Genomic DNA, 22,818 nt, shown 5'->3' on the forward strand with positions numbered 1-22,818 from the left:
AAGTTCCAACGCGCGGCCAAGATGGCGACGCGTCGCAGGGCCGTAACTATTTAGGGAGAGAAAAGGAAAGAGTCTGAAAGTCCTCGATTATTAGATACGATTAGAAATTTTGAAAGCCGAATTTTTTGAGAATAGAGTAAGAAACTAAATGAAAAACGATATTTTTTGGTAAAAAAAACTATTTTTTTGATAATTTTGAAAAATAGTGCCAGTTTTTCTCGAACAAATGATCCCATACAGCACTAAAACTTGCAACAACATTGCTGCAACATTGCAATATTGTATATTGCAGTTTAATGTTGTAGAAATATTGCAAAGACATTATTTTACAATATAACTTTAGTAATGTTACAGCAACCTTCCAAAAATACTCCAAAGAAAGTATTCGATAATCGCTAGTTCATTCGTTTACCGCTATGCGGCGCATATTGCGCTATCTATTCCGCATTTAATTTTTAGTCACGATGATTATATAAAGTTTACAAAGAGCGATTAATAAGATTAAAGATATAATAATTATTTTTATTACCTTAAATTGTATGATATAACCCCAACACAGGGGACTCAGACATTGGACTAAGAATTCTTTTAATAGTTTCCATTCTTATATAAAATCAAAAATTTGATAATAATTTTTTAACATGCAAGATACTTCAGATTTTAATAAATAAATTTTGAGATTATATAAAGACAAAAGAAATGTGAAAAAACTCGTATGCGTAAATCCACCACAATCTTTTTGCATCCGGATATCTGCATATTTCAGATATAAAGAGATTGTGAATTTACACAATTGCAAATTGAATTTTTGTAGATATTCTTTTTTTGTGGATATTCTCTGTCATTAAAGGAAGTTGAATGTGTACCAAAAAATTTACATTTTATAATTTCGTTATTATTATAATACAGAAAATCTATATACACACTAGATCCTGACTCTTATATGCCTAATTTCTTATTATTTTTTTCATATGTTAAGAATATTATGTCGATAAATATACATAAAGCATTATTGCATATATATTATATATTGCTATGTTGCAGCAATATTATATTGCAATATTTCTGTAGGCGGACATTTTGTTGTTGCTGCAAAATCATAACAATGTTGTAGCAACATTTCGCAATGTTTCTGCAATGTTGCAATCTTGCAGAAAAATGTTGCTGCAATGTTGTTGCAATCTTGCGGTGCTGTATGGGATGGTATATATATGGGAATTAAATTTTAATTTTGTTTATTGGATCAGTAATCAATTTCAATAGATGTGGTTGAGCTGATTAATACTACTTTGTATTTGTTTAATCAATTGAGTTCGAATATTTTAAAACAGGTTAATTTTGATTTTTATAATTTCAATGATATTTTTTATTGTTCTTTTTATTTTTTAAGTTTCATAAAAGTTAGAAGAAAACTGTCTCAAGCATAGTTAAATTTTTGTTATTTCGTGGACCAGAATAGCGAGAATAACACAGGACATGGAATCTAATACATAATTTTAGTAAATTTTATACTCATTTTTCAAAACCATGCATTAAAGATTAATAAATATAAGTATCAAAATTAGATTTTTGCTAAAAATTTTTGAAAATGGACATTCTGAATAATTAATGGAGTAAAAAACATTTTTGGGGAAGTAAAGAACAGTTTTTTACCCAAAGTTTCTGTCTTTTTACTACTCTTTTAATCTCTAATTATATATGTATTTCGGTGCGTTTTTTTGCAGCTACGTTACTGACGGACGAAGCGTAATAAAACTGTCTTGTTGATATGCGCGCGCATTATCGTTAAAGAATGCGCGCAGAGTCCACGAAGAGAATATGGTACTTTTCTAGTTGATAAATTAGTGACGAGATATTTCCTATGTTTTATTATAGTGCTTTATAAGCGAGAAATTACTTTCTCAGGAGTGAATTTTACTCTACCTGAGTCACTTTCAGGAAACGCGTCGCTACTGCCATCTACAAGTTCCTGATGAATACGTCTCTCCGAGATAGAACTTTAAGGTGCGAATTCATGGGACGTTCATTTCAACGTTGCATGTAATCATGTGACTTCGACTCGACGCTAACATCAAGAAAAAAAAAGCTGGATTTCCGCAGCTTCAACGCCAAGCCATGCTGTTGATCATATGAATGAGATTTTTTCTTTTTTTGAGTTGTGCTTTTTCCAAAATAATGACAAGAAAAAATACGTGGTAAAATCCATGATTGTATCGTTCTATGAATATTTTGGATTTACCCAATAATGTTTCCTACGATAATTTCTTCTTTCCTATTTTTGTAATTCATCATTTATCAGAACTGCTGCTAAAAGTTTCTTACATTGCCGATTTCGTTCTGATAATTTTTTCGTACATTCGCTTAACCACACGTAAAATATTTATTTCTGAATAATATGATCTATATACGATTACACATACGGTATTGACGCTATATAAATTCGATGCTAAACCTTTTTTCATGCGTTTTTCACAAAATATAGCGTCAACTTTAATCACACGTGACCTATTTTTTTGATGCTAAAAATGAGCATCGAGCGTCAGCGTGAAAAGGCACCTTTATATATAACGTTCCTTTAACATTCTCTATACTAGGAAAGATCACAAATCTGAAAAACTAATACTCACTAGCTTAAAAGACGATACTATATAGTGTCTGTCGTCGCGCGAACTTTTTCTTTTTTTGAGAACTTAAATAATATAAAAATGACACAAAAGGCAATTGACATTTTATTTCGTACAAGTGTTTTGGAAGCTTTCAAACAAAAAATTGTCCCACATCTCATTGCATAATATATTGTCTTCGTTATAAGATGATAAGATTATTTTGTTATAAAAAAATGATCATATATATTATATATAATTTATTCAACCCATCACATACACGATTAACATTTTCCTTCTTCAATCAATTTTTAATTATATAGAAATTCTAATTTTCAAATAAAAGATATGACATACAATAATGCTATATTTCTCTCCCTCCCCCCCTCCTCCCTCCTTTCCGCCCTCTTTCTATGTATATATATATATAGAAAAATATAGAATAAAAGTAATATATATTAAAACAATATTTTTTTCAAATATATATATATATAGAGAGAGAGAGAGAGAGAGAGCATTATATTGTATCTGCCTCATTTCTAATTTAAATAAAAATTTATTTATATATAATTATAAATTGATTGAAGAGTAGAAACATTTTAATTGTATAAAAAAAGTGAACATATATATAAAAATATTTATTTTTATTATGATCTTAACAAAATACACATATTCAAAAGATGTCCAAAGGACAGTGTGTGTGTATAGGGATACATACACACACACATGTATGTGTATATATATATGTATATATCCCTATAACAACACATATGTCCTCTAGACATATATATATATATATATGTTTTTCTGTACTATTTTCTACACAAATTTCAATTTTCTGTTAATATTTCCTTTATCAATATCTTACAAAATATTTTCAAAATAAAGTGATTTAGACGTGAAATCAGTATTTAATTCGACGGTAATTCTTCTTGCTACAGCAGTTTTTGGATTCTCATTCAAAGGGACGGACTATAATAAAGAAAAGAGAATATATAGAGACCAAGGATACATTCGACACACACACGCACGTTTCATGGAACGCAGGAACCCCGCAGGTAGAGTATCATGAATTTATCCGCCTGCTCAGTTCAACGGAACTGGCTTTTAAAAAGGACCCAACAAACTTTTCAGGCCTTTCAGGTACGAAGAAACAGTCCTTGACCAGCAAACACAAGCAAAGCCTATACATATCTGCCCATAAGGTCCAGACGAATTGACGAACGTTAAGAGAAAGTTCAGTTTAAATACACACGCCGGACGCTGCACATGTCTGTACAAAAAGTACGAAAGTTCTAGGTATGTAACAATAATTGACGATCTACATTTCAAATCCATGCTAATTTCAAAATAATAAATTATCAGAATAAAAAAATCTAATATCTATTTTTTTCTTTTATATATATATATATATATTCTGCCTTTAATAAAATATATTCTTTTAATGTAATGTGTGAAGAGAAAGAAAAATACCTTTCGAGACATAAAATATATATTTTTAGATTAATTTAATTATTGTAAGTCTTTAAAAAAGGCTTGTATAATAAATAGATGATAGAAAGATTTTAAAATATTTTTTTTATAGCTTTTATATAGAATATCTTGTTGTAAACTTAATATTTTTTTATCCATCTGTTTTACTTGATATATTATTGTAAAGTATATAATACCTTTTTATAAATTTAAGAGCCCATTTTAGATGATCTATAATTCGCGATAAAATACAAGATAGATATTTATCCTTATAATTTTATGCGTGTCATAATTTAATATGTATATATGTATATGTATATCTGGTATATATTTTGATTTGTATGTATTTTACATATTCAAATGTTGTTTGTATTACATGACAAAATTTATAAATAAAATTCTGCCTTGAATTTTGTTGCAACATTATAAATCATTAAATTGAGCTTTAGATAAAACGATATTCTTGACGCAATTTTATATTTTTAAAGTTAACTATATTTTATTTGATACATTTATGTAATAATATTTTTGTATATATTAAAGCCCATCTTAGACAATCTATAATTCATGATGAAATTCAAGACAAAACTTTCTTTATAATTTTATATGCATTATATATGTTTAATGTGTATTTGTGTAGTCTGATATATATTTTGATTTGTATATTTTATTATGTGTTTAAATGTTTTTTGTGTTACACGACTTAAAACTTATAAATAAAATTCTACCTTGAATTTTGTTGCAAATTATAAATCGTTTAAAGTGTGCTTATAAACAAAACGGATATGCTTGACGCAATTTTACGCATTTTTGAAGTTAACTGTTTCACTTGATATATTCTTGTAATAATATCTTTTTAAGCCCACCTTAAACAATCTATAATTCATGATAAAATTCAAGATAAAATTCTCTTTATAATTTTATACATTACATGTTTAATGTGTATACGTATAGTCTGATATGTTTTGATTTGTTTATGTGTTCAAATCGTTTGTATTACACGACATAAAACTTATAAATAGAATTTATAAACAGAAATTTATAAATAGTATTTACCTTGAATTTTGTTGCAAATTATAAATCATTTAAAGTATGCTTTAGGCAAAACGAATATGCTTATATTTTAACATTTTTGAAGTTAACTCATCTGTTTTATTATATTCTTGTAGTAATATTTTTTATATATTTAAGCCTATTTTATATAGACAATCTATAATTCGTGATAAAATTCAAGACAAAATTCTTTTTATAAATTTTATATTTTATTTCTCGTTAATATGTATATATGTATTTTCTAATATATATATATATTTATATGTATTTTACGTATTTTTTGTATTACACAACATAAAATTTATTAATAGTATTATGTCTCGAATTTTGTTGCAAATTATAAATTGTCTAGACAAGAAATAGGCTTAATTTTACAGTTTCAAAGTTGACATAGTTCAAAATTTAATCTCACTTCGATCATTATTATTTTTATCTCATTATTATATATCCATTAAATATGAATTATTCATATAATGAATGAATGAATGTTTTGTTTAATAAGTGATAATTTTCAATCATTATTCTCTACATCTATATATCAGTGTCGTTTAATGCGAGATTAATATTATTATCTTAAATTTATTATTTTTATTTACATGCAATTTAATAAGTAAATCATATTTGTATTATTTTTGCAGAAATATTGCTCGATATATTCTAATTTCTATAGAATCCAAGAGACTCATTTGTTGACCCATTATATCAACAATATGAATACAATAAAACCGATACTATACAGAGTCGAGACGTATATCGTGCCCGAAGTGAACAAGGAGCAAGAATTCTCGCTACAAGCTGCAATCAATGAAATTGATGATCTCAAAATCGTGAATCAATTAAATGTTCGAGAAGATGAAGATGTGTCGAAAAATAATATTCAAAGAAGAAAAAATACATCGACCGCTTTCAATGATAAATGCATGGAATCCAAAAGATACTCTGTAGATACCAATCAATTAATTAAAAAAAAAATGATAAAGGACATCACGAATAAGAATGAGTCTCTCTCTAACAGGCAACACGATAACAATAACATTAAATATAATGATAAGGATTCTGATGAGCATCTATATATACAAAAAGAATTTCAATCGTCTATCGAATCACAGGATGCATTCTATCCTGTAAGACAATTTAAGAAGTTCAACAGTTTGGTGTCGATCGACGAGAGAAGCGAAAATTTCTTAGAGTCCAAAGTGACCAATTTTTGTCATCACGGTTTCAAGAATGATTGCACCGCGACAATTCCATCAGCTGAGCAGATTAGCGATGAGATTTTCAAGAAGAATTGGTTGCACAAGATGGAGATCTTACAACAACGCGATACCGCCCTGAGGGAGAGGGAGATGGATCTGCAGAAAAAAGAGAGGGAACTGTTCAAGAGAGAAAAAGAGCTCAGAATCGCAGAAAGAGCTCTCAATGATAAATTAAAACTAGTAGATCAGCAGTTAAAATACCAAAAAGGTATGCAACTCGTGGAGAGAAGACTGGGGGAAGCAGCACAAATTTTATCCCACGAAGTCGAAGAACTCGACGTTAAAACAGAAAAGTTGAGAGATTGTCAACTTCTAGAGAGAACTTCAACACTTCAACGATCGACTTTGGCATCTGAAAAAATCATTAATTCATGTGAGAAAAATGAAGAATTCGATAAAAAAATAAAACATCCAATGCATCCAAAGAATTACCCATCGAAGCAATTCTCTTCATCGAACACAATCTCCGGAACTCGGTCATACGCTAGTTTAAAGTACAAAGAACAGCCCCCTGGCAATAAAATACGCTATGATGATTTAAACTCGACATTGTCAGCGGATAATGGAGATTCGACTTTCGTGCAGACATCGGAGCGGTTTAATCCACTACTTTATAAGAAACCGTACGCGTTCACGAGATCCGCGAGCGAGCGGTGGACCAGTAAAACGAGCAGCGCGGTTGTTACGAGACCATTAGAAGTAATCAACGTCGAGGAGAAATCTGAGCCTATTATCGAGGAAGATAAGGTTTTCCGAAAACTCAGCGAGAACATATGCGCCTCGCAAGACAAGAACACCAAATTCCAAAATTACGGACTCGTGGATTGTAAGTTGGACGACATTCAGCAAAGCAACGCGAAGCATAATCCTGGCAATGAAAAGAAGTTATTTTCGTACCTCGATTTAGCAACCGGTAACAAATACAACCGCCAGAAGCGTTCCAAGGATAGGCCGATCTCTTGGAGCGAGGAGATAGACGAATGGCTACAAAAGAAACGTCAGGCGTATAACTTAGCGATTAAAAACTCGACTGAGAGTAAGGAAAACCTCAAGTGCAATATCGTCGCAGAAAAAGGCGGAAAGAGTTCAAAGAGAGATGTCAAGAACAAATTATTCACTATATTCCGGTAGCACGCTTACTATCATTAATATAGTAGCGCATAAAATAAGGATTCGTGTACTCTAAAACTAACCAGTCAAGAACTCTAGTTTTCTGTTATTCATTTTAAAATCAACAAAGATCTCTAGAAATTTGCAATATAGTATCTTAATTTAATATTTATAATGTAATTAAATCTGTACATACTTAGTCATAAGTTTGACATACCCCATACAGCACAGAACATTGCAGCAACATTGCAACATTGTAGCAACATTGCGGCAATGTTGCTGCAATGTTGCTGCAATATTGCTGCAATGTTCTGTGCTGTATAGGACATATATCGAATTTCTGTTAAAGTAATTCTGTATTTGCAATCAATTTACTACGCAGTCGTCAAATGCATGATAATCGTCAAGCATCAGCTATTGTATAATATTTTTCATATTTTTATCAAATAGTATCTATACACTGTTACCAATAAAGAAAGAAAAATTAAATATTATTAACCATATATATTGTGTCATGATTTAAATAGTGTATTAGCGAGATACATTTGTCATCTTATGACTCTTATGTGATTCTCATTAATGGAGTATATTTATTTGTTAGCTTATACATAAAACACTAATTGATTCTGCGATTTCTTAAGGTTTGACGATGCATAATAAACATGAAATTAATATGGCCAAGAGGGTGGCTCCCCAGGCTTCAATTCTCTGCCATACAATGCTGATTTGTCCCTGAACATCGTCATACGCTCCGTATCCAGGTCGTCTATTTTCTTCCCGAGCAGGAAGCCCGTGATAGGGAAGATGAGTGTCCAATAATACTTCCACATGTTTTACGACGGATTTATATTGCCGCAGTCTTAGCCGCAGTCTTAGCAGCAGTCTCCTGCTCAGCGAGTTGACGCTTCCAGCGAGCCGTTCGTCTCAAATCCGCGGAGACCGTGACCACCGTGAACGTGGGGAATATCACGCTAATCAAGTTGCGCCTGATCAAGGTTCCGATGGTTTTGAAACTGGAAGTATCCATCAAACTGAAAAAAAATCGAGAAGGGCTGGTAAAAATCACAAAATTAGAGAACGAAATCTGACCTTCCTGTATTGTGTCGGGGACAATTTTTTTTTTTTATTTTTATTTTGATGAAATGAAAACAACATAACAGGCTAAAGCAAAGAAGTGACCTCAACAACACACATGTCCAAAAGACATCCAACCTCTTCTAGATGTTTAATACCCTCTAGAGGTTTTAACATCCTCCGGATGTCCTCTCGACGTCTTCTGGATGTGTGTTGTTAGGAGAATGAGATGCCGAAGAGACGAGTTTCTTACATCCTACGAGATCCGCATCAGTCGATTGATTTTCTGCGCTAGAAGGTTAGAATTATTTCAATTGTTATGTAATCGTGTTCGATGAAAGGGGGCAAGGGGGGGGGGGGGCTCGAGACGAATCGCGTCGCCAATCGTCGCTCCTCCTGTCATTCCTTCGCGAGAAACATCGATTCCGAATTTCCGTAAAATCCCGAGTGGAATAAACCGAACGTAGAGAAACGTTTCGATCTCGTCCTCGATTTTCGAGAGGAAGAAAAACACGCGGCCCACAATATCGGAATCCGTCAAAAAAAAAAAAAAAACACGATCCGCTCCCGAGAGGTTAAGAGATAAGGGCAACTAATATGCGTAGATAAAACGAACATACTTACAATCCTAAACTAAGATCTAGAATTCACCCCGTCTTCTATCTCGCATGTATCCGTTTGTATGATCCCGGTGAGTGGATACCAACAGATATCCGTTCTTTTTGGCTCCTTTAGGCTTCTCCTACTTCTTCTTCTTCTTCTTCTTCTTCTTCGTGTGGGGGTTGGCACCGACGAGTACTCGTCACACGGCCATTTCCACTCCTTTAGGCTAATGTTATCTGTACTCGAAATAAAATGTACGTGTGTGAGAATTAAAATTCGGAAAAAAGAAGAAGATTGCAAGAAAAAGATTAGAAATATCTATAAGTATAAATTAAATCCCGAAAACTTGTGTGATTTACGTTATTGACAGCTATTGACAATAGTTCTTTTTACCTCTTCAGTTTTATCGGCGAAGTAAAGGCCTGTCCACGTGACCGTTTGACAGCGAACAACGACTAAGGGCGGTTTCCAATGGGACGATAGATAAAGCCTACTGTCATCTTCCTTCCCCGGTGTTTCGCTCGTGTGATCGCTCGTTAGATACGGCCAAGGTTCAAACAACATTCTAGGGTCATCGACGTGATGCTTCTTCGACTATTCTTGTAATTAAAATACGAGTATCCCATCCTCTATTATCCTGCGCTTGGGTCGACAGAAGGCAGAAGATATTCGGGAAAAATAGGTGGGCTAAGAAGAGAAAGATTTATCGTCCCTGATATTAAGTGTCATGTATCCTAAGCGATGAAAACTGGCAAGTTTTAATATCAGGAAAAATCTTCTCTTTTGAAGAAGAAAGTTCATGCGATCTATGTTTTCGTTATAGGAAGGAAAAGATTTAGGAATTTATCGAATATGCCTCCAATGTCGAAGGATACTGAGGTCCTATGGTCGGATATAACCGGACGTATACTGATCAACGCGATTACTCATCCTATCGAGTACGCAAAAGTTTTGATACAGGTAATATTTTTTGTTATCAATAAAATTTCCTTAAGCGCAAATAAACTGGTATAGCTTTATCGAGGCAAAGTATCATCTCGTTCAAGGACCGTAAATTTATCTTATAATATTACAGATTGGATACGAGCCTATCCCACCGAAAGCAACTGTAACATTATTTGGAAGGCCAGCGCTAAAATTACCCAATGCCTTCACGTATAGTAAGTCTGATTTTAATTAAAAATCCAAGAGATAATTTATTTCTGAATTGAAAAAAACATTCTTTATATTAGATTATATAAATATTATATTAATTCACAGAACTCTTTATAATTCTTTATAAACTAGACAAAATTATTTCACATTTCATTTTGTTTTATTGTATTACATTATTATATAATGCTCATGTATTTTGTATATTACATCATTGTTTACAGTTAAACATATAAAGAGCATAGATGGCCTCACAGGCTGCTATAGAGGTCTGGTGCCGAAAGTATGTTCTTATACAGTTAGCACAATAGCGTGTGATAAAACTTTAGAGTATCTACAACTGAATTCGGATCAGAATGAAGATGAAGATGAAGACGACGAAAATGAAATCGTAAGGTGTGTGCGTTGAGAGGAAAGAGAAAAATAAGCAGCAATATAATTTCTCACATTTACAGACGTAAGAAATGTATACGCGAGATAATAAGAGATGTAATCAGTAGAACTGTTGCGATTGTAGTCAGTCATCCTCTGGAAGTCATTTCATTAAGGATGATGGCTCAATTTGTGGGTGGAGAGACAAAGTACAGGTATTGTGTATTGTGATTATATTTAATATAAATCTTTTTAGAATGTTAAAATATCTCGGAAAATTTTTGAATAATTTAATGCTGTAAGAGCATTTATCACTTATAGAATAAAAAGGCAAGCGAAGGTTATACATTACTAATCACGTTCTCTTTTGCTGATCTTAAGGCAAACTAACAATTTTAAACTAAGTTTTCTGAAAAATATATTAAATTTCCATTCCGCTCCGAATTCTTTGTTATGACAAAACTTACTTATTATCATATGTTTTCACAAATAGTAGTCTATTTGGCTCGTTCCTGGAGATCTACAGAGAGAATGGAATCATGGGATATTATGCAGGATTGATACCACGTGTTATAGGAAGTGCCGCAGCTATAATTTTAGCTGGTGTCTCCACATATGCCATAAATAATTATGTCATACAGGAACCAACAATGAAGCCGTACACTGCATCAACCATGACAGTAAGTGGATCGGGAAAAGTCTCGATGCATATTTATACGATGTATTTTAGAACTATCGCTAATGCATGTATCTCTAAAATGAAACATCTCTAGTTCTTGGCTACTACTGTGATGTATCCATTCCTGGTGGTGTCGCACTGTACGGCAGTAAACAACTGCGGGTAAGTAAAATCTGTAAATTGTTTTATTACATCTCTATATATAAAAGAAATAAATAAATATAATTATTTGAAATAATTCATTTATTATATGTATAGAGATGTATTTGAAAATAAGTAATACCTATATATACCTATATTGTAGAAGTAATATTTATTGTCATATCTTGTATTGTCATATTTTATAATTAAAAGTAACACAAAATTGATTTAAATGTCAAGATATTTCGGAGCTATGGATATTTCTAATATTTCACAGAAATAATGCATCTCAGATTAGATTAATATATCTATGAAAATTGGTTCAAGGTTGGTGGCTGGTTTACCACCACACATGCCAATCTACAAGAACTGGCTGCATTGCTGGCATCATTTATCAGTCCACAACCAACTGAAGAGAGGCAGCAGTTTGTTATGGCGTTATTACACTGGACCACAAATGATTTTGAACGGCAAAGTGATACCGATTCTAGGCGACAATTTTTACCAGCCCAGTCCTTAATGAGTCTCATTAAGTAAGCCCAGATGAGTCTATTATGAACTAAATGAGCCTGTTATAAGCCAAATGAATGTCGACTGATATGTCATGTCCATTTGACATTTTACTTGTACAGTATATACTTTATAGCGCCATATAGAAAAACAAAAAAAGAGAGAAAATTTGCTGGCAACGAATTCCTATACCGAAGTTATACAAAAATTCCATGCAATAAATGTTCTTATAATACCAGATCATCATCAAAATATAAAAGCAAAATATTGGAACCTAATAGATATCAGAAATACTCCATTAATTTAAAAGATAAATCAATCTTTATAAATTTTTTAAATTATAATCAATTTCTGTGATAACACTTTTCAGTATTATTCTTTAAATTATAATCGAAAAAGAAGAAGATATACTAATTATGATCAATGGAGATAATTGCAATAAAACACACATTGCTAAAGTACAATACATATATATTGTGTATATATATATCATTGAAATATTCTTTTAACAAGGAAATCTACATGGAAAATTTATAATAACTGTAAAGTTGATGGACGTCATATTTTAATCATTTTATGATGACTATTAATTTGATTTTCGGAGCAATGGTGTCACATTACTTCCATTATTACAATCGCTTTCATTGACCTTTGATATTTTGATCAAATCTCTTTGCGCATATACAATAGATAAGGATAAATCAACTTGAAACAAAAATACTCTTCAATTACATAATAAAAAAAGATGCTGAAAAAAGCAAGATGTATTTGTGCTATGTTGACAATTAGACTTTATTGTTTCGACAATTAATCGACTTACAGTACGATCCGCGTTGGTAATCGATAAGATTTCAATGAGCATTGCATTCGCCGGATTACAAACGTCTTCCTATACATACTATGTCCTACAAAGAAAGAAGGGAGAAGAATAACGCACGAGAACTTATAAATTCTCGCATCTCCCGTCATTAACACACGTATAAAAAAAATATCTCGCTAATAGTCTTAAGGATGTTTGTACACAATTGTTCTTTCTCAGGCATTCACATTTAAACTATAGCTTGCCTGCGCGAGAGTGGCCAGCTGAATGTGAATAATGAACAGAGAATATATACAGCGCATATCTCATGAAACTCTGTCAATCATGTATCAATATTTGAAATTTGACAAATAATCATCTGCCAATATTATCTTCATTAAGGTTCTCAACATTATACATCTTTATTAAAGTTTTGAAAAGATTCACCTTCCAATTATGATGAAATAAATATATGCGAATTTTTTTATACACGCACACGTACAAACAAAATTTAATTAAGATCAGGTTTACGCTGCAGTTTCGCATCAAGACAAAGTCAAATCCAAAATTGGCGAAAAAGAGCTGTTGTTAGAAAACGAAGAATAGTTTTGGGACACACTTTATTCATAATTAATACGCGTTTTTTTTTTTAAATTATTTTCCTATTTAAATCTACTGAAGCGAGGACTCTTTCCAAAGTACTTTAGTATTCATAGTCCGTTCTTATATTCAAGATCGTCTTAAGTGTGGTCTTGGGTCATCTTGAGATTCCATTCAACCAACGAAATGACCGAATAGCATCTTAAGACTATACTTGAGACGATCTTAAATTTAAAAATGGACTATATATACTGGGCTTAAACTTGAATAAAATATATTACAATGTTCGTACTCTCTTGATCTAATAATGAAGCAATTATATTCTCACGTCTCCATTATATTACTTTATTGTATTTATATATTTATGAAATTTTTCGTTTCACCGGATAAATGCAGTAATGATTGGTCATTGCTTCGATACAGAGAATCGTCCCTCTTAAAAACTAAGTTACATTTTAACCACGCGAAACAGAATAATCGTTGCATATAACAGGGACTATCACGTCAATTCGAAGTGTACTAACATCAGAGTTATCAAATTTATGTGTACAATTCTACTAGGTAAAATGTATTTTCACGAATTGTCGGGCTTTTACAATGAAATTTGTAACTACGCTAGATATTATCAGCGTTATCGGAACAGCTACTAGTGTGTAATCGATCAATGTACAACAGGATCCTCCATACGCTCTTATATAAAGTCTTTTATTTGATATATTTTGTGTTAAAATTTCTTTCTGTCGACTATATTGAGTTTGATTTTTTTTTCTTTCTTTTCAAGCAGATTATGCGAACGCGTTGCAACACCGATCAGCACTCTACATCTATTCCATTTAACATTCTTTCACTATTTCTGTATCAATCATCGTAATAGTATTTTATTTTGGCAAAAGTGCATTATGCACATACAGCCGATATGAAACCCGGCTTAAAAAATTAATGTCCAACGCAAGAAACAGAAATTATAGTATATATTTGTCTATCGTACAATATTTTGTTATTGAAAAATATCCCGTTGAACTGTTAAACCAAAGAAAAGAAAAAAAAAAGGCCATTGTTGTTCCGGATTAGAAATAAACGAGGAGGAATTCTTAAGGTAGAGGATTTTAATTCTATCAATCTCGTTCTCGCGTAACACGATAAAAATCAACATTCAATATTTAATCAACCAACATTGCTTCTCTCCTATACTATTATTAATAGATATTAACAATCGCGGCGCGCGAATTGTTTGTCGAGTCCGCATTAATGCATAAGGATAATTTTGTTTAGGCTCTGTAAGCTATGTACATTGAGAAATATTGCGCATGTTTCGGGAATGTTGGCGAAATCGGAAGCAAGGAATACACATTCGAAGCGCGATGCTTCTCCACAGTCAAATAGTACAAAACAATCTCGATGCAACACAAAAGGAAACTGTTCAATATTCACATTCTACGACGAAGAGCCTTGAACTCAATATAGGATCCGAAGAGCATTTTTCATTTCTTAATATAGAAAAAAAGTCTATTTTTTCCACCTTTTTCTCCTTTAAATATTATGCATATATACAAAAGTATATTTCTTACAATATACGAATTATAAAAAAGAAAAAGAAAAACAATGAGGGAGAAAGAGAATAACTTAAAGTAAAAAACAAAGTAACACATTGATATTACCAAGACAGCATAATACTTAATGTAATCGATAGTAGAGTAGTTTTTTTTAGGACAGGCAAATATAATCAGCTTGTATGGTGAATGCATAAATAATCGGTATATCGTGCGACATTTCTCCGAGAAAGTATGCTAAGGTAAATTCATTTATCAATTTTTACAGTTGCTCGGAAGATAGATCATCGTCGACAAACCGGTAAATATGTTCCTCTCTTAGATTCAATCTCGTGCAGAAAAATTTGGTAATTCATAACCAGAAATTTTAGTTTACTGTTGTATCCAGAAACAAATCCATTCCCTTTTACATCTCTACATTACAAAATTCAGTTATAGAGTTATATAGAGTTTAACGAGATTTATATTAATTATATTTATTTGTATCTATATCTAATAAAACTCAATCCTTTACAATAGTTATGTAAGAAAAATTAATTTGTCTCTAGATACATCTGTGTCTTATATACAACACAATTCCTCTCTACACTCTAAACTCTTCATAGCGATCCGAAATATTGTAGCAGTGTTATTTCGGCTCCGCGAACATCTTTATCATATAAGCGTTCTTTTTTTTTCATAGGAATGAAAAAACTATTAACTGCAAATAAAATTGCGTCATAAATATGGACGTGTGATAATATATGCAACGAGTAATTCAGCTATTTGTGAATAATCGTAAATTAGGCCACGATAAATATAACGACGATATTTTGTTCATTTTTAATTTGGTAATTAAAATGTTATGTAAATTCCATTCCGCTTGAAATTGAAACATTTAACTCTCTAGTCTCGTTGAATCTTTGTAAGTTGGAATGCAATTAATTATATAAACATTTTAGAGCCTTCAAAAATTGAAATGTATGTAAATTGATTCTTACAACTTTACAACTTTTTAAATTGAAATGCACTTTTTAAGGATAACAGATATATATCAAAGATTATATATAGTGTAATTAGTATTTAAGATTACGTTCTAAAAACGGTATACATCATATTAATTTTTCTCTCATTTCTAATTTTTCTTAATACTTCAATTGACACGCTTTCTAAAACGAAATCACTTAAGATTTAACACGATGGCTCTCATATTTGTCATTGTTATTCTTTTTATCGCATATGCGCGGTTTGTTATACAATATATAGGGTATAGGATATACATAGATAGAATATGCCGGAAGTCGCGCATTGTTTTTTTGAGAATTCTTTAAAGTCAAGTATATAAAAGTTTTATCTCCGACAAAAATACATGCCAATTCTTTATTTTTAATGCCAAATTCCCTCGATATTCTTGCTATGAGAAACATAAGCTAATAATGATTTTACTTTTCAGGAGAGGCAAAAGATTTAAGAGGATACTCACTATAAATCAGAATGTTACGAAATACTAGTTACACTTGTAATAACAGTGTAATAAGTGAAAAGGAAAAGAGATCTCTATGCTACGAAAACAAGCTGGACAATATATTAAAATATATTTTTTACCAGGCATAAAAAAAAATCGGAATTGACATAATATTGTTATTTCTTCTTAAAGTTCGATTTATCAGATGACGATATTTTTGAACATTTTGTAAAACGGACGCCCCCGTCTCGTGACATTATTTTCTTATCTAGAAACGCGCGACTTCCACGATACTCTATCTCGATTCGATAGTAATTTTCCGCGTACAACGCAATACTTCGACTTACTCTACTTCAAGTCTAACTCCAATTCTGGGCTCTCCAAGGAAAACGGCTTGAGATTCTCGACGATGGGAGTCTGATCCGGATCAACGCGGATGCGGATCTTATTAGTGTCCAGGGAGCGTGGTAGCGTACGCGGCAGATCGTCCTTGTAAGAGACAGCCGCCGATACGGGTGACGTGTACGGCACGTAGATGCGTACCACATCCGGGCTGGGCTGATGCGGCGTCGCGCGCGGCGTCGGTAGACCACCGCTGCCCGAGCTGGCGTTCGAGATATTGCTCTGGGTATCCAGACTGTTGTCCAGCGCCTGGGAACGGGTCGCCGAACTGAACACCGACAGATCGGCCGTCGATGTCACCGACGTCTCGGCCAACGATCGGCGGGAGCCGTTAGGAGACGTGCCGTCGTCGAGACTCGGGTCAAAGGAAAACTTGCTTCCTACAAACACAGATTCTTCACATTAGAGGCACGAGATTGATAATACAAGATATCGGTTTTCATGCACCGAGTATTTCTTTGGAGATTATTACTGAAAGGGGCTTTATATATTTTCGATTATTAATACACGAATAGAGATATAAATTTTTTAAATGATTCAAATCAAGATTACATATTTTGTTTTTTTCTTTGTGAAGGCATATATGATGCAAAGCACATTGATGAAAATTTTATTAGCAAGGATTGCGTGGTAGAATAATGATTGTGCACAATAGATCTCTTATTTATTTACATAATATCAGAGGAACAACAAGCTTAATAATAGAACTGCGTAGGACGAATCATCTTAATTTTGTCTTAATATATAAAGATCGTTTCAACAAAGCAGGATCTTTTCTAATTTACACGCATGGATAAAGTGTGTTGTGTTAAATCATGTAAGACTCGGCTTGGTTAATTTACATATGTTTATTAAACATGTACGAAACGAAGAAAAAATGATCATAAGAGATTCATTGATAAATACGAGAAAAAATGATCATAAGAGATTCATTGATAAATACCATATTTTGGATAAATCGCATCTCGTGAAATGCATTTGAGACACATCATGGATCGATATCCCGATTAATTATCGCATGATCCAAAGCATAATAGCGCAAATTAATACCATGTGTACCGCAAATTAATACATACGTAATATATACTTAGTATAATATAAAAAAAATATTCTATTAATATGTAGAAAATATACATATATATTGTATATATACTTCTGATGCATTCCTATACAATGCGAATTGGAACTGTATTGTATATAAATCATTTTGTGTACAACTATGTATGTATATATGCTAGCTTATACAAAACAATATATCTTTAGCTTTGTATCGCGCGTGGTAAAGACTTCCTACAAACTATATTCGACATCTCGACATCTAAAATTTCATTGAGCAAAATTGTTCGTGTCGCGAAGTTTATCCTTGCAACGCGTAAGCACCGTGTTCCGCTTACAATCTAGTATTGTAGATAACTGTTATCTGTGCATTCGAATCAATGTTATTCTCCTCCTCGGTATCGCTGTCACGTTCGACGCGCGAAGAACTATTATCTGTGCTGTTATCGTGTATGCTATTGTCGCGGCTATCGCTGAACTCACCGCCAAGGCCACTGGTCGGTTCGACGGGCGTAGTGCTCTCCCTGCCGTTGTCGATCAGTGCCATGTCCCTGCGCTGCGCCACGGATTCTCGCATTACATGCTGAGCTTCGCTAAACTCCTCGCTTCGCCTTCCAACCTAGACGAATATGAAACGACGCTATCATAATGGGGGAAAATTGTAGAGAAGAGAATATTCTCTTTGGTTGCTAGATTACTTTCGCATATAGTTGTAATATCTATTATAATCATTGCACAAAATAAATGTTAAAATATATTAGTATCTATACCACTATAGTTATAACAGAGTACAGAAATAATATATCTTGTCAAAAAATAAAATTTTTTTTAACACGGACAAAAGAGCTAGGTTCAGCTACAAGCAATCGGAAAAAGAATTTCAAGATTTTAAATACAAAATCGTCAGCTAATAATGGAAGTGAATTTTAATGTTATTCCAATTGAACATCCAGATACATGCATATTGGTAGAATCCTAATGCAATATTTATTAAATCTTTCTGATATATTGCTCTCATATATTGCTTGTTATCGCATCTATTGCATATATTGTCAGAAATACTTTGGTATTTTGCTACTTGTAAAGCAGATTTCTTTAACGATACCTTATTAGTAAACGAAGGCTCCTTGAAAGTGCCAAACGGAAAACGGGGCAGTTCATGAGGCAACGGTACACCCGGGTAATCTAATTTGGCACGCTTTAACTCCTCCATGCTGCGCTCCATCGTATTGATCACAGTATCGTCGTCAAAACAGAAGTCCTTCTCTAACTTGATCTGCAGATAATTGCAGAATTCGTCGAGACTCTCCATCGGCATCAGATAGCGCTTATGTAGCTTCATCACGGTGTACGCCATCGCCGGCAATATGCGATCACCGTCCAATAGAAATATGTCCCAAATACGAAGACCGAGACTAACGGGAGTCTACGACGAGCAGATTAATATCGTCAAAAATATTTTATATCTTACAAAAACATTCACTAATATTTCTTACACATTCCAGGATGCAATAGTTATATAAATTATTTTTTAAGAAAAAAATATATATATATTATATTTTGCAAATGTATCTCTTAAATGATTAAGGATTTCTAAATAGTTTTTGTACAAACTATATTTGACATATCAAACTTGATTGAGCAAGAATATTATTATCTATGAAGCAGTCTTGTGTGCTACATTCTATGCATGATTGAAAAATAAATACTAGAAATGTTTACTCGTTACGTCGAAAAACTTGTTCTATGAGTAATAAAATGTATAAGAAAAAAAAAGGATGGTACTAAAAAAATATAATCTAGAAAGAAAGAAAAAAAGAAAGAAATACATACTCTCTCCTGAAAAACAACAAAGAACCACTTCAATGCATAAAGTATAGAATCGCAGCCGCATTTATCCATTTTCCGTTTTAATTTCGGCAAAAATTTGTTCATTATCTTGTCATGATGCTCTATGAAACGATTTAATTTTGGAAATCCATCGACATAAAAGCCTGTAATATATATTACAAGTATAAATACTTCAATGTACTGATAAATGTCAATAATATCCAGAGGTTCAAACATGATTGGCACGACCTTTAACATTTGAGAGGCTACATTGTTATATTTTTTTTTTTTTTATATGATAAATTTATACAGAAATGCGTATTAAAGTTTTTTTTCTCATTAATAATTCTCTACTCTTGCCATTCATTCATATTCATGAACCTATAGACAATAATTTAATTCTGTGATGAAAATGATGCCAAAGGATTATTTTGATGTAGAAAAAATCCAACCATGCATGCTGTATTTTTGATCGGCAAGTAACACAGAAAGGCCCCAAAATGCGTCCTCCTCGTCCATGTAAAGCAGCAGCAAACCAGCTAACACGGACATTCCTTGACAATATCCTACCTCCATATTGTACATACTATAGGCCGCTAGTACATAAAACATGGATTTTTGTTTTATACTATATCTCTTTCTGAAAGGATAATGATAATATATTGTATTGTTCTTTTCAGATACATAATTATGACAGAGCACGATTTTGTATCATTTCCAGTGTCATACCTATAATTAATATGATCTCTGTATTGTCTGGCAACATCGGCATCGATCTGTCGTATCTCTGTAGACCATTGGCGAGCTAGTTGTAGCATCTCCTCGTATTTGCCTGCCTGCTCCTTTTTGAGATTCTTGATGCCTAAGAGTAGAATCCATACTTGACCACGAAATCTGTTAGGAATTCCTTTATATATTCTACGACGCAATTTTTCCTTGGTCGAGGCACTGTCCCATTGTTTTGTCATCTTCTCCCATTTCTTCAATCTCTCCATCTCCACATGATGTAACTTGATCTCGTATGAATCCGGCTTCTGTGGTAATCTTTTATCGCTGCAGATGAGATAATATCGTTTGAGATTATCAATATATATATATATATATATCAATAAATATATAGAATGTTTCAGAAATACTTCAACAAACTTTGGGAATGAGTTCTCTAGACAAAAACAAGAAAAAAATATTATATAAACATATGTCCAAAAATATTTGGTTCATGAATTATAATCAAAAGATTACATTCAATTCAATACCAAGGCCTGACCTAAAACTATTAAACTTTTATCTGTGAGGACACTTAAAAGCCTTAATTTATGCAACTGAAATTGTAAATGAAGAGACGCTTTACCAATATATCATAGATGCCTGCGAAAACATTTGTAGCCATCATCTTTAAAAAGATGCGACAGTCCATGATCCGACATGTCCATATGTACATTGAAATAGATGGAGGACATTTTGAGCATTTGTTATGAATTGTGAATAGATAAACAATTGAACTGCAGATTACATTGGTCATATATCATTATGATATATTCTGTCAGTTTGTGTCGTAGAAATGTTTCGATTATAACTCATAAACCAAGCATTTCTGGTCAACATATGTTTATATGACATTCTTTTCTTGTTTTTGTGTGGAGAGTTCACTCCTAAAGTTTGTTGAAAATTTCTAAATCACCCTGTATATGTTAATATCATATGCATCTAATTTTGAAAATCAAAATGCATGCGCATACTGTATGAATCCATATCTATCTGTAGTGTGATAGACTTCATAAGCGGGATCCTCCCAAGGATCAATCTCAGTGCCCTCCCTACCGCGATCATAGCAGCTGAAAATCCTATCGCGCTCTGCAGCAGATCGTTTCAACAGTTCTTCCTCATTCATCCCACGTGACAGTGCGCGGCCAGGCTCTTACAAGCATGCCGTTTCGTTACTGAACTTCTCTACCAGCATCCAGCCGTTAAGCTTCATCTGTAAACAAGTACATCGCTGTAGAATGTATAGGCAAACGATTGAACTCTACTATCTATGCAATAAATCACATTTTGTAAGATAAGGCACACACATGTTTACATCTATTAAATATCCTCTTAAAAAGTGGTTACGTTGCCCCGCATGTGTAAGATACATGGAATGCGTGCGTGTATGAAATTACATGTATCTTCTTGGCGTTCTCGCGCCGCTTCAGGACATCACAGATTTCGTCGTTAAATTGCCATATTGACGCGCATACAACTGATAGATAGACATTCAATACGCGACCGAATGGCCGAGCAGGCACAAAATGGATCTGTCTGGTTTCTCGCTGACCAGGCGCAGACGATACACGCGACAAGACATTTGAACTTCTCAGCCGCGCTCACCTCTACCTCTACTCCTCTTCACGAAAGTCCGCGGAGGACACCAACTAGCGAGCTTCTCTAAGGTTATATAAAGGAAGGTTAAGTCATATATTGATACTAAAGGCCAATCTCACCAAGTCCGGTTGGATGAACCTAGGCTGCGGTCGGAAAAACGCTAGAATGCTTTGAAGCGTTTAATTGACCAATCAGAGCAAAGAGAGTAAAGATTTCTTTATTCTAATTGGTTAATGCAATGCTTCGAAGAATCTCTAGTGTCTTCTCGACCGAAGCCCTAGACTTCTATATAAGCTGCGGTCGAGAAGACGCTAGAGATGCTTCGAAGCATTGCGCTAACCAATCGGAATAAAGAAATCTTTACTCTTTTTGTCCTGATTGGTCAATCAAACGCTTCGAAGCATTTCATTAACCAATCGGAATAAAGAAATCTTTACTCTTTTTGTCCTGATTGGTCAATCAAACGCTTCGAAGCATTTCTAGCGTCTTCCTCACCGCAGCCTAAATTACAAATGGACAACTGCGGGCCTAACATGGTGATCATGAAAAGCATGGAGGGAATAACGATGTCACTTCTCTGATTATATAGGACTCTAGGGCTGCGTTCCGAAAGCATGTCATATCTCACGCTAAAAGCGTGCTCTTGGAACGCACCCTAGATGAACCGACGATTAAAATTAGCAGGGTGGCCAACAGAAAATAGAGGTGAAGAAGAACCTAGCATTCATATCATTTCAGCAGCTCCGT

The 22,818-nt window shown here is 33.1% G+C and overlaps 4 protein-coding genes across 18 annotated transcripts; 2 read left to right on the top strand and 2 right to left on the bottom strand.

The window, feature by feature from the left end:
* Positions 1-110: 110 nt before the first annotated feature.
* On the top strand, positions 111-7,702 carry LOC138939596 (interaptin-like). Of its 5 annotated transcripts, XM_070307512.1 has the most exons (6): positions 111-136; positions 1,725-1,821; positions 1,939-2,004; positions 3,548-3,661; positions 3,747-3,902; positions 5,768-7,702. In XM_070307512.1, exon 6 carries the CDS (start codon positions 5,840-5,842, stop codon positions 7,514-7,516), a length of 1,677 nt encoding a protein of 558 aa, XP_070163613.1. In that variant the 5' UTR covers positions 111-136; positions 1,725-1,821; positions 1,939-2,004; positions 3,548-3,661; positions 3,747-3,902; positions 5,768-5,839; the 3' UTR covers positions 7,517-7,702. The 5 variants fall into 5 exon arrangements, 4 of the variants coding, with proteins under 4 accessions (XP_070163613.1, XP_070163615.1, XP_070163612.1 ...); XM_070307514.1 differs by lacking the exons at positions 111-136; positions 1,725-1,821 and having other exon boundaries at positions 1,932-2,004; positions 3,738-3,902; XM_070307511.1 differs by lacking the exons at positions 111-136; positions 1,725-1,821 and having other exon boundaries at positions 1,932-2,004.
* LOC138939599 (NADH dehydrogenase [ubiquinone] 1 beta subcomplex subunit 1) lies at positions 7,590-9,642 on the bottom strand. 2 transcript variants are annotated; one of them, XR_011447870.1, is made up of 4 exons: positions 9,566-9,642; positions 9,194-9,408; positions 8,823-8,860; positions 8,328-8,526 (listed from the first exon to the last, which is right to left on the bottom strand). XR_011447870.1 is itself a non-coding variant. In XM_070307523.1 (3 exons), exon 3 carries the CDS (start codon positions 8,323-8,325, stop codon positions 8,164-8,166), a length of 162 nt encoding a protein of 53 aa, XP_070163624.1. In that variant the 5' UTR covers positions 8,326-8,526; positions 9,194-9,408; positions 9,566-9,631; the 3' UTR covers positions 7,590-8,163. The 2 variants fall into 2 exon arrangements, 1 of the variants encoding a protein (XP_070163624.1); XM_070307523.1 differs by lacking the exon at positions 8,823-8,860 and having other exon boundaries at positions 7,590-8,526; positions 9,566-9,631.
* LOC138939597 (mitochondrial carrier homolog 2) lies at positions 8,936-17,351 on the top strand. 7 transcript variants are annotated; one of them, XM_070307521.1, is made up of 10 exons: positions 8,937-9,260; positions 9,574-9,854; positions 9,996-10,132; positions 10,248-10,332; positions 10,549-10,720; positions 10,780-10,911; positions 11,190-11,376; positions 11,470-11,537; positions 11,844-12,049; positions 16,408-17,351. In XM_070307521.1, exons 3-9 carry the CDS (start codon positions 10,025-10,027, stop codon positions 12,034-12,036), a joined length of 945 nt encoding a protein of 314 aa, XP_070163622.1. In that variant the 5' UTR covers positions 8,937-9,260; positions 9,574-9,854; positions 9,996-10,024; the 3' UTR covers positions 12,037-12,049; positions 16,408-17,351. The 7 variants fall into 7 exon arrangements, with proteins under 7 accessions (XP_070163623.1, XP_070163622.1, XP_070163620.1 ...); XM_070307519.1 differs by lacking the exon at positions 16,408-17,351 and adding an exon at positions 15,244-15,776; XM_070307522.1 differs by lacking the exon at positions 16,408-17,351 and having other exon boundaries at positions 8,936-9,260; positions 11,193-11,376; positions 11,844-15,776.
* Positions 12,805-22,148, bottom strand: Rn-tre (Related to the N terminus of tre oncogene). Of its 4 annotated transcripts, none has more exons than XM_070307508.1 (8): positions 21,870-22,148; positions 21,447-21,685; positions 20,437-20,760; positions 20,160-20,347; positions 19,711-19,871; positions 18,983-19,303; positions 18,361-18,496; positions 12,805-17,201 (listed from the first exon to the last, which is right to left on the bottom strand). In XM_070307508.1, the coding sequence occupies exons 2-8, from the start codon at positions 21,596-21,598 to the stop codon at positions 16,768-16,770; spliced, it is 1,716 nt and encodes a 571-aa protein (XP_070163609.1). In that variant the 5' UTR covers positions 21,599-21,685; positions 21,870-22,148; the 3' UTR covers positions 12,805-16,767. The 4 variants fall into 4 exon arrangements, with proteins under 4 accessions (XP_070163609.1, XP_070163608.1, XP_070163610.1 ...); XM_070307507.1 differs by having other exon boundaries at positions 21,780-22,148; XM_070307509.1 differs by lacking the exon at positions 21,870-22,148 and having other exon boundaries at positions 21,529-21,604.
* Between the last annotated feature and the right edge of the window lie 670 nt (positions 22,149-22,818).

This window comes from Polyergus mexicanus, unplaced genomic scaffold, assembly GCF_030449975.1.
Source record: "Polyergus mexicanus isolate NDT 795.1 unplaced genomic scaffold, iyPolMexi1.0 SCAF_14, whole genome shotgun sequence".
In the NCBI taxonomy this organism is placed as follows: Eukaryota; Metazoa; Arthropoda; class Insecta; order Hymenoptera; family Formicidae; genus Polyergus; species Polyergus mexicanus.

Excerpts from the sequence above, each read along its gene's own strand:
- LOC138939597 (XM_070307521.1), top strand. The coding sequence starts at position 10,025 with ATGCCTCCAATGTCGAAGGATACTGAGGTCCTATGGTCGGATATAACC. Across the intron at positions 10,721-10,779 it reads GACGAAAATGAAATCGTAAG|ACGTAAGAAATGTATACGCG; the intron begins GTGTGTGCGTTG and ends TCACATTTACAG. Across the intron at positions 11,377-11,469 it reads ACACTGCATCAACCATGACA|TTCTTGGCTACTACTGTGAT; the intron begins GTAAGTGGATCG and ends AAACATCTCTAG.
- LOC138939599 (XM_070307523.1), bottom strand. The coding sequence starts at position 8,325 with ATGTGGAAGTATTATTGGACACTCATCTTCCCTATCACGGGCTTCCTG.
- Rn-tre (XM_070307508.1), bottom strand. The coding sequence starts at position 21,598 with ATGAATGAGGAAGAACTGTTGAAACGATCTGCTGCAGAGCGCGATAGG. Across the intron at positions 20,761-21,446 it reads GATAGATATGGATTCATACA|CGATAAAAGATTACCACAGA; the intron begins GTATGCGCATGC and ends TCTCATCTGCAG. Across the intron at positions 18,497-18,982 it reads AGCCTTCGTTTACTAATAAG|GTTGGAAGGCGAAGCGAGGA; the intron begins GTATCGTTAAAG and ends ATATTCGTCTAG.
- LOC138939596 (XM_070307512.1), top strand. The coding sequence starts at position 5,840 with ATGAATACAATAAAACCGATACTATACAGAGTCGAGACGTATATCGTG.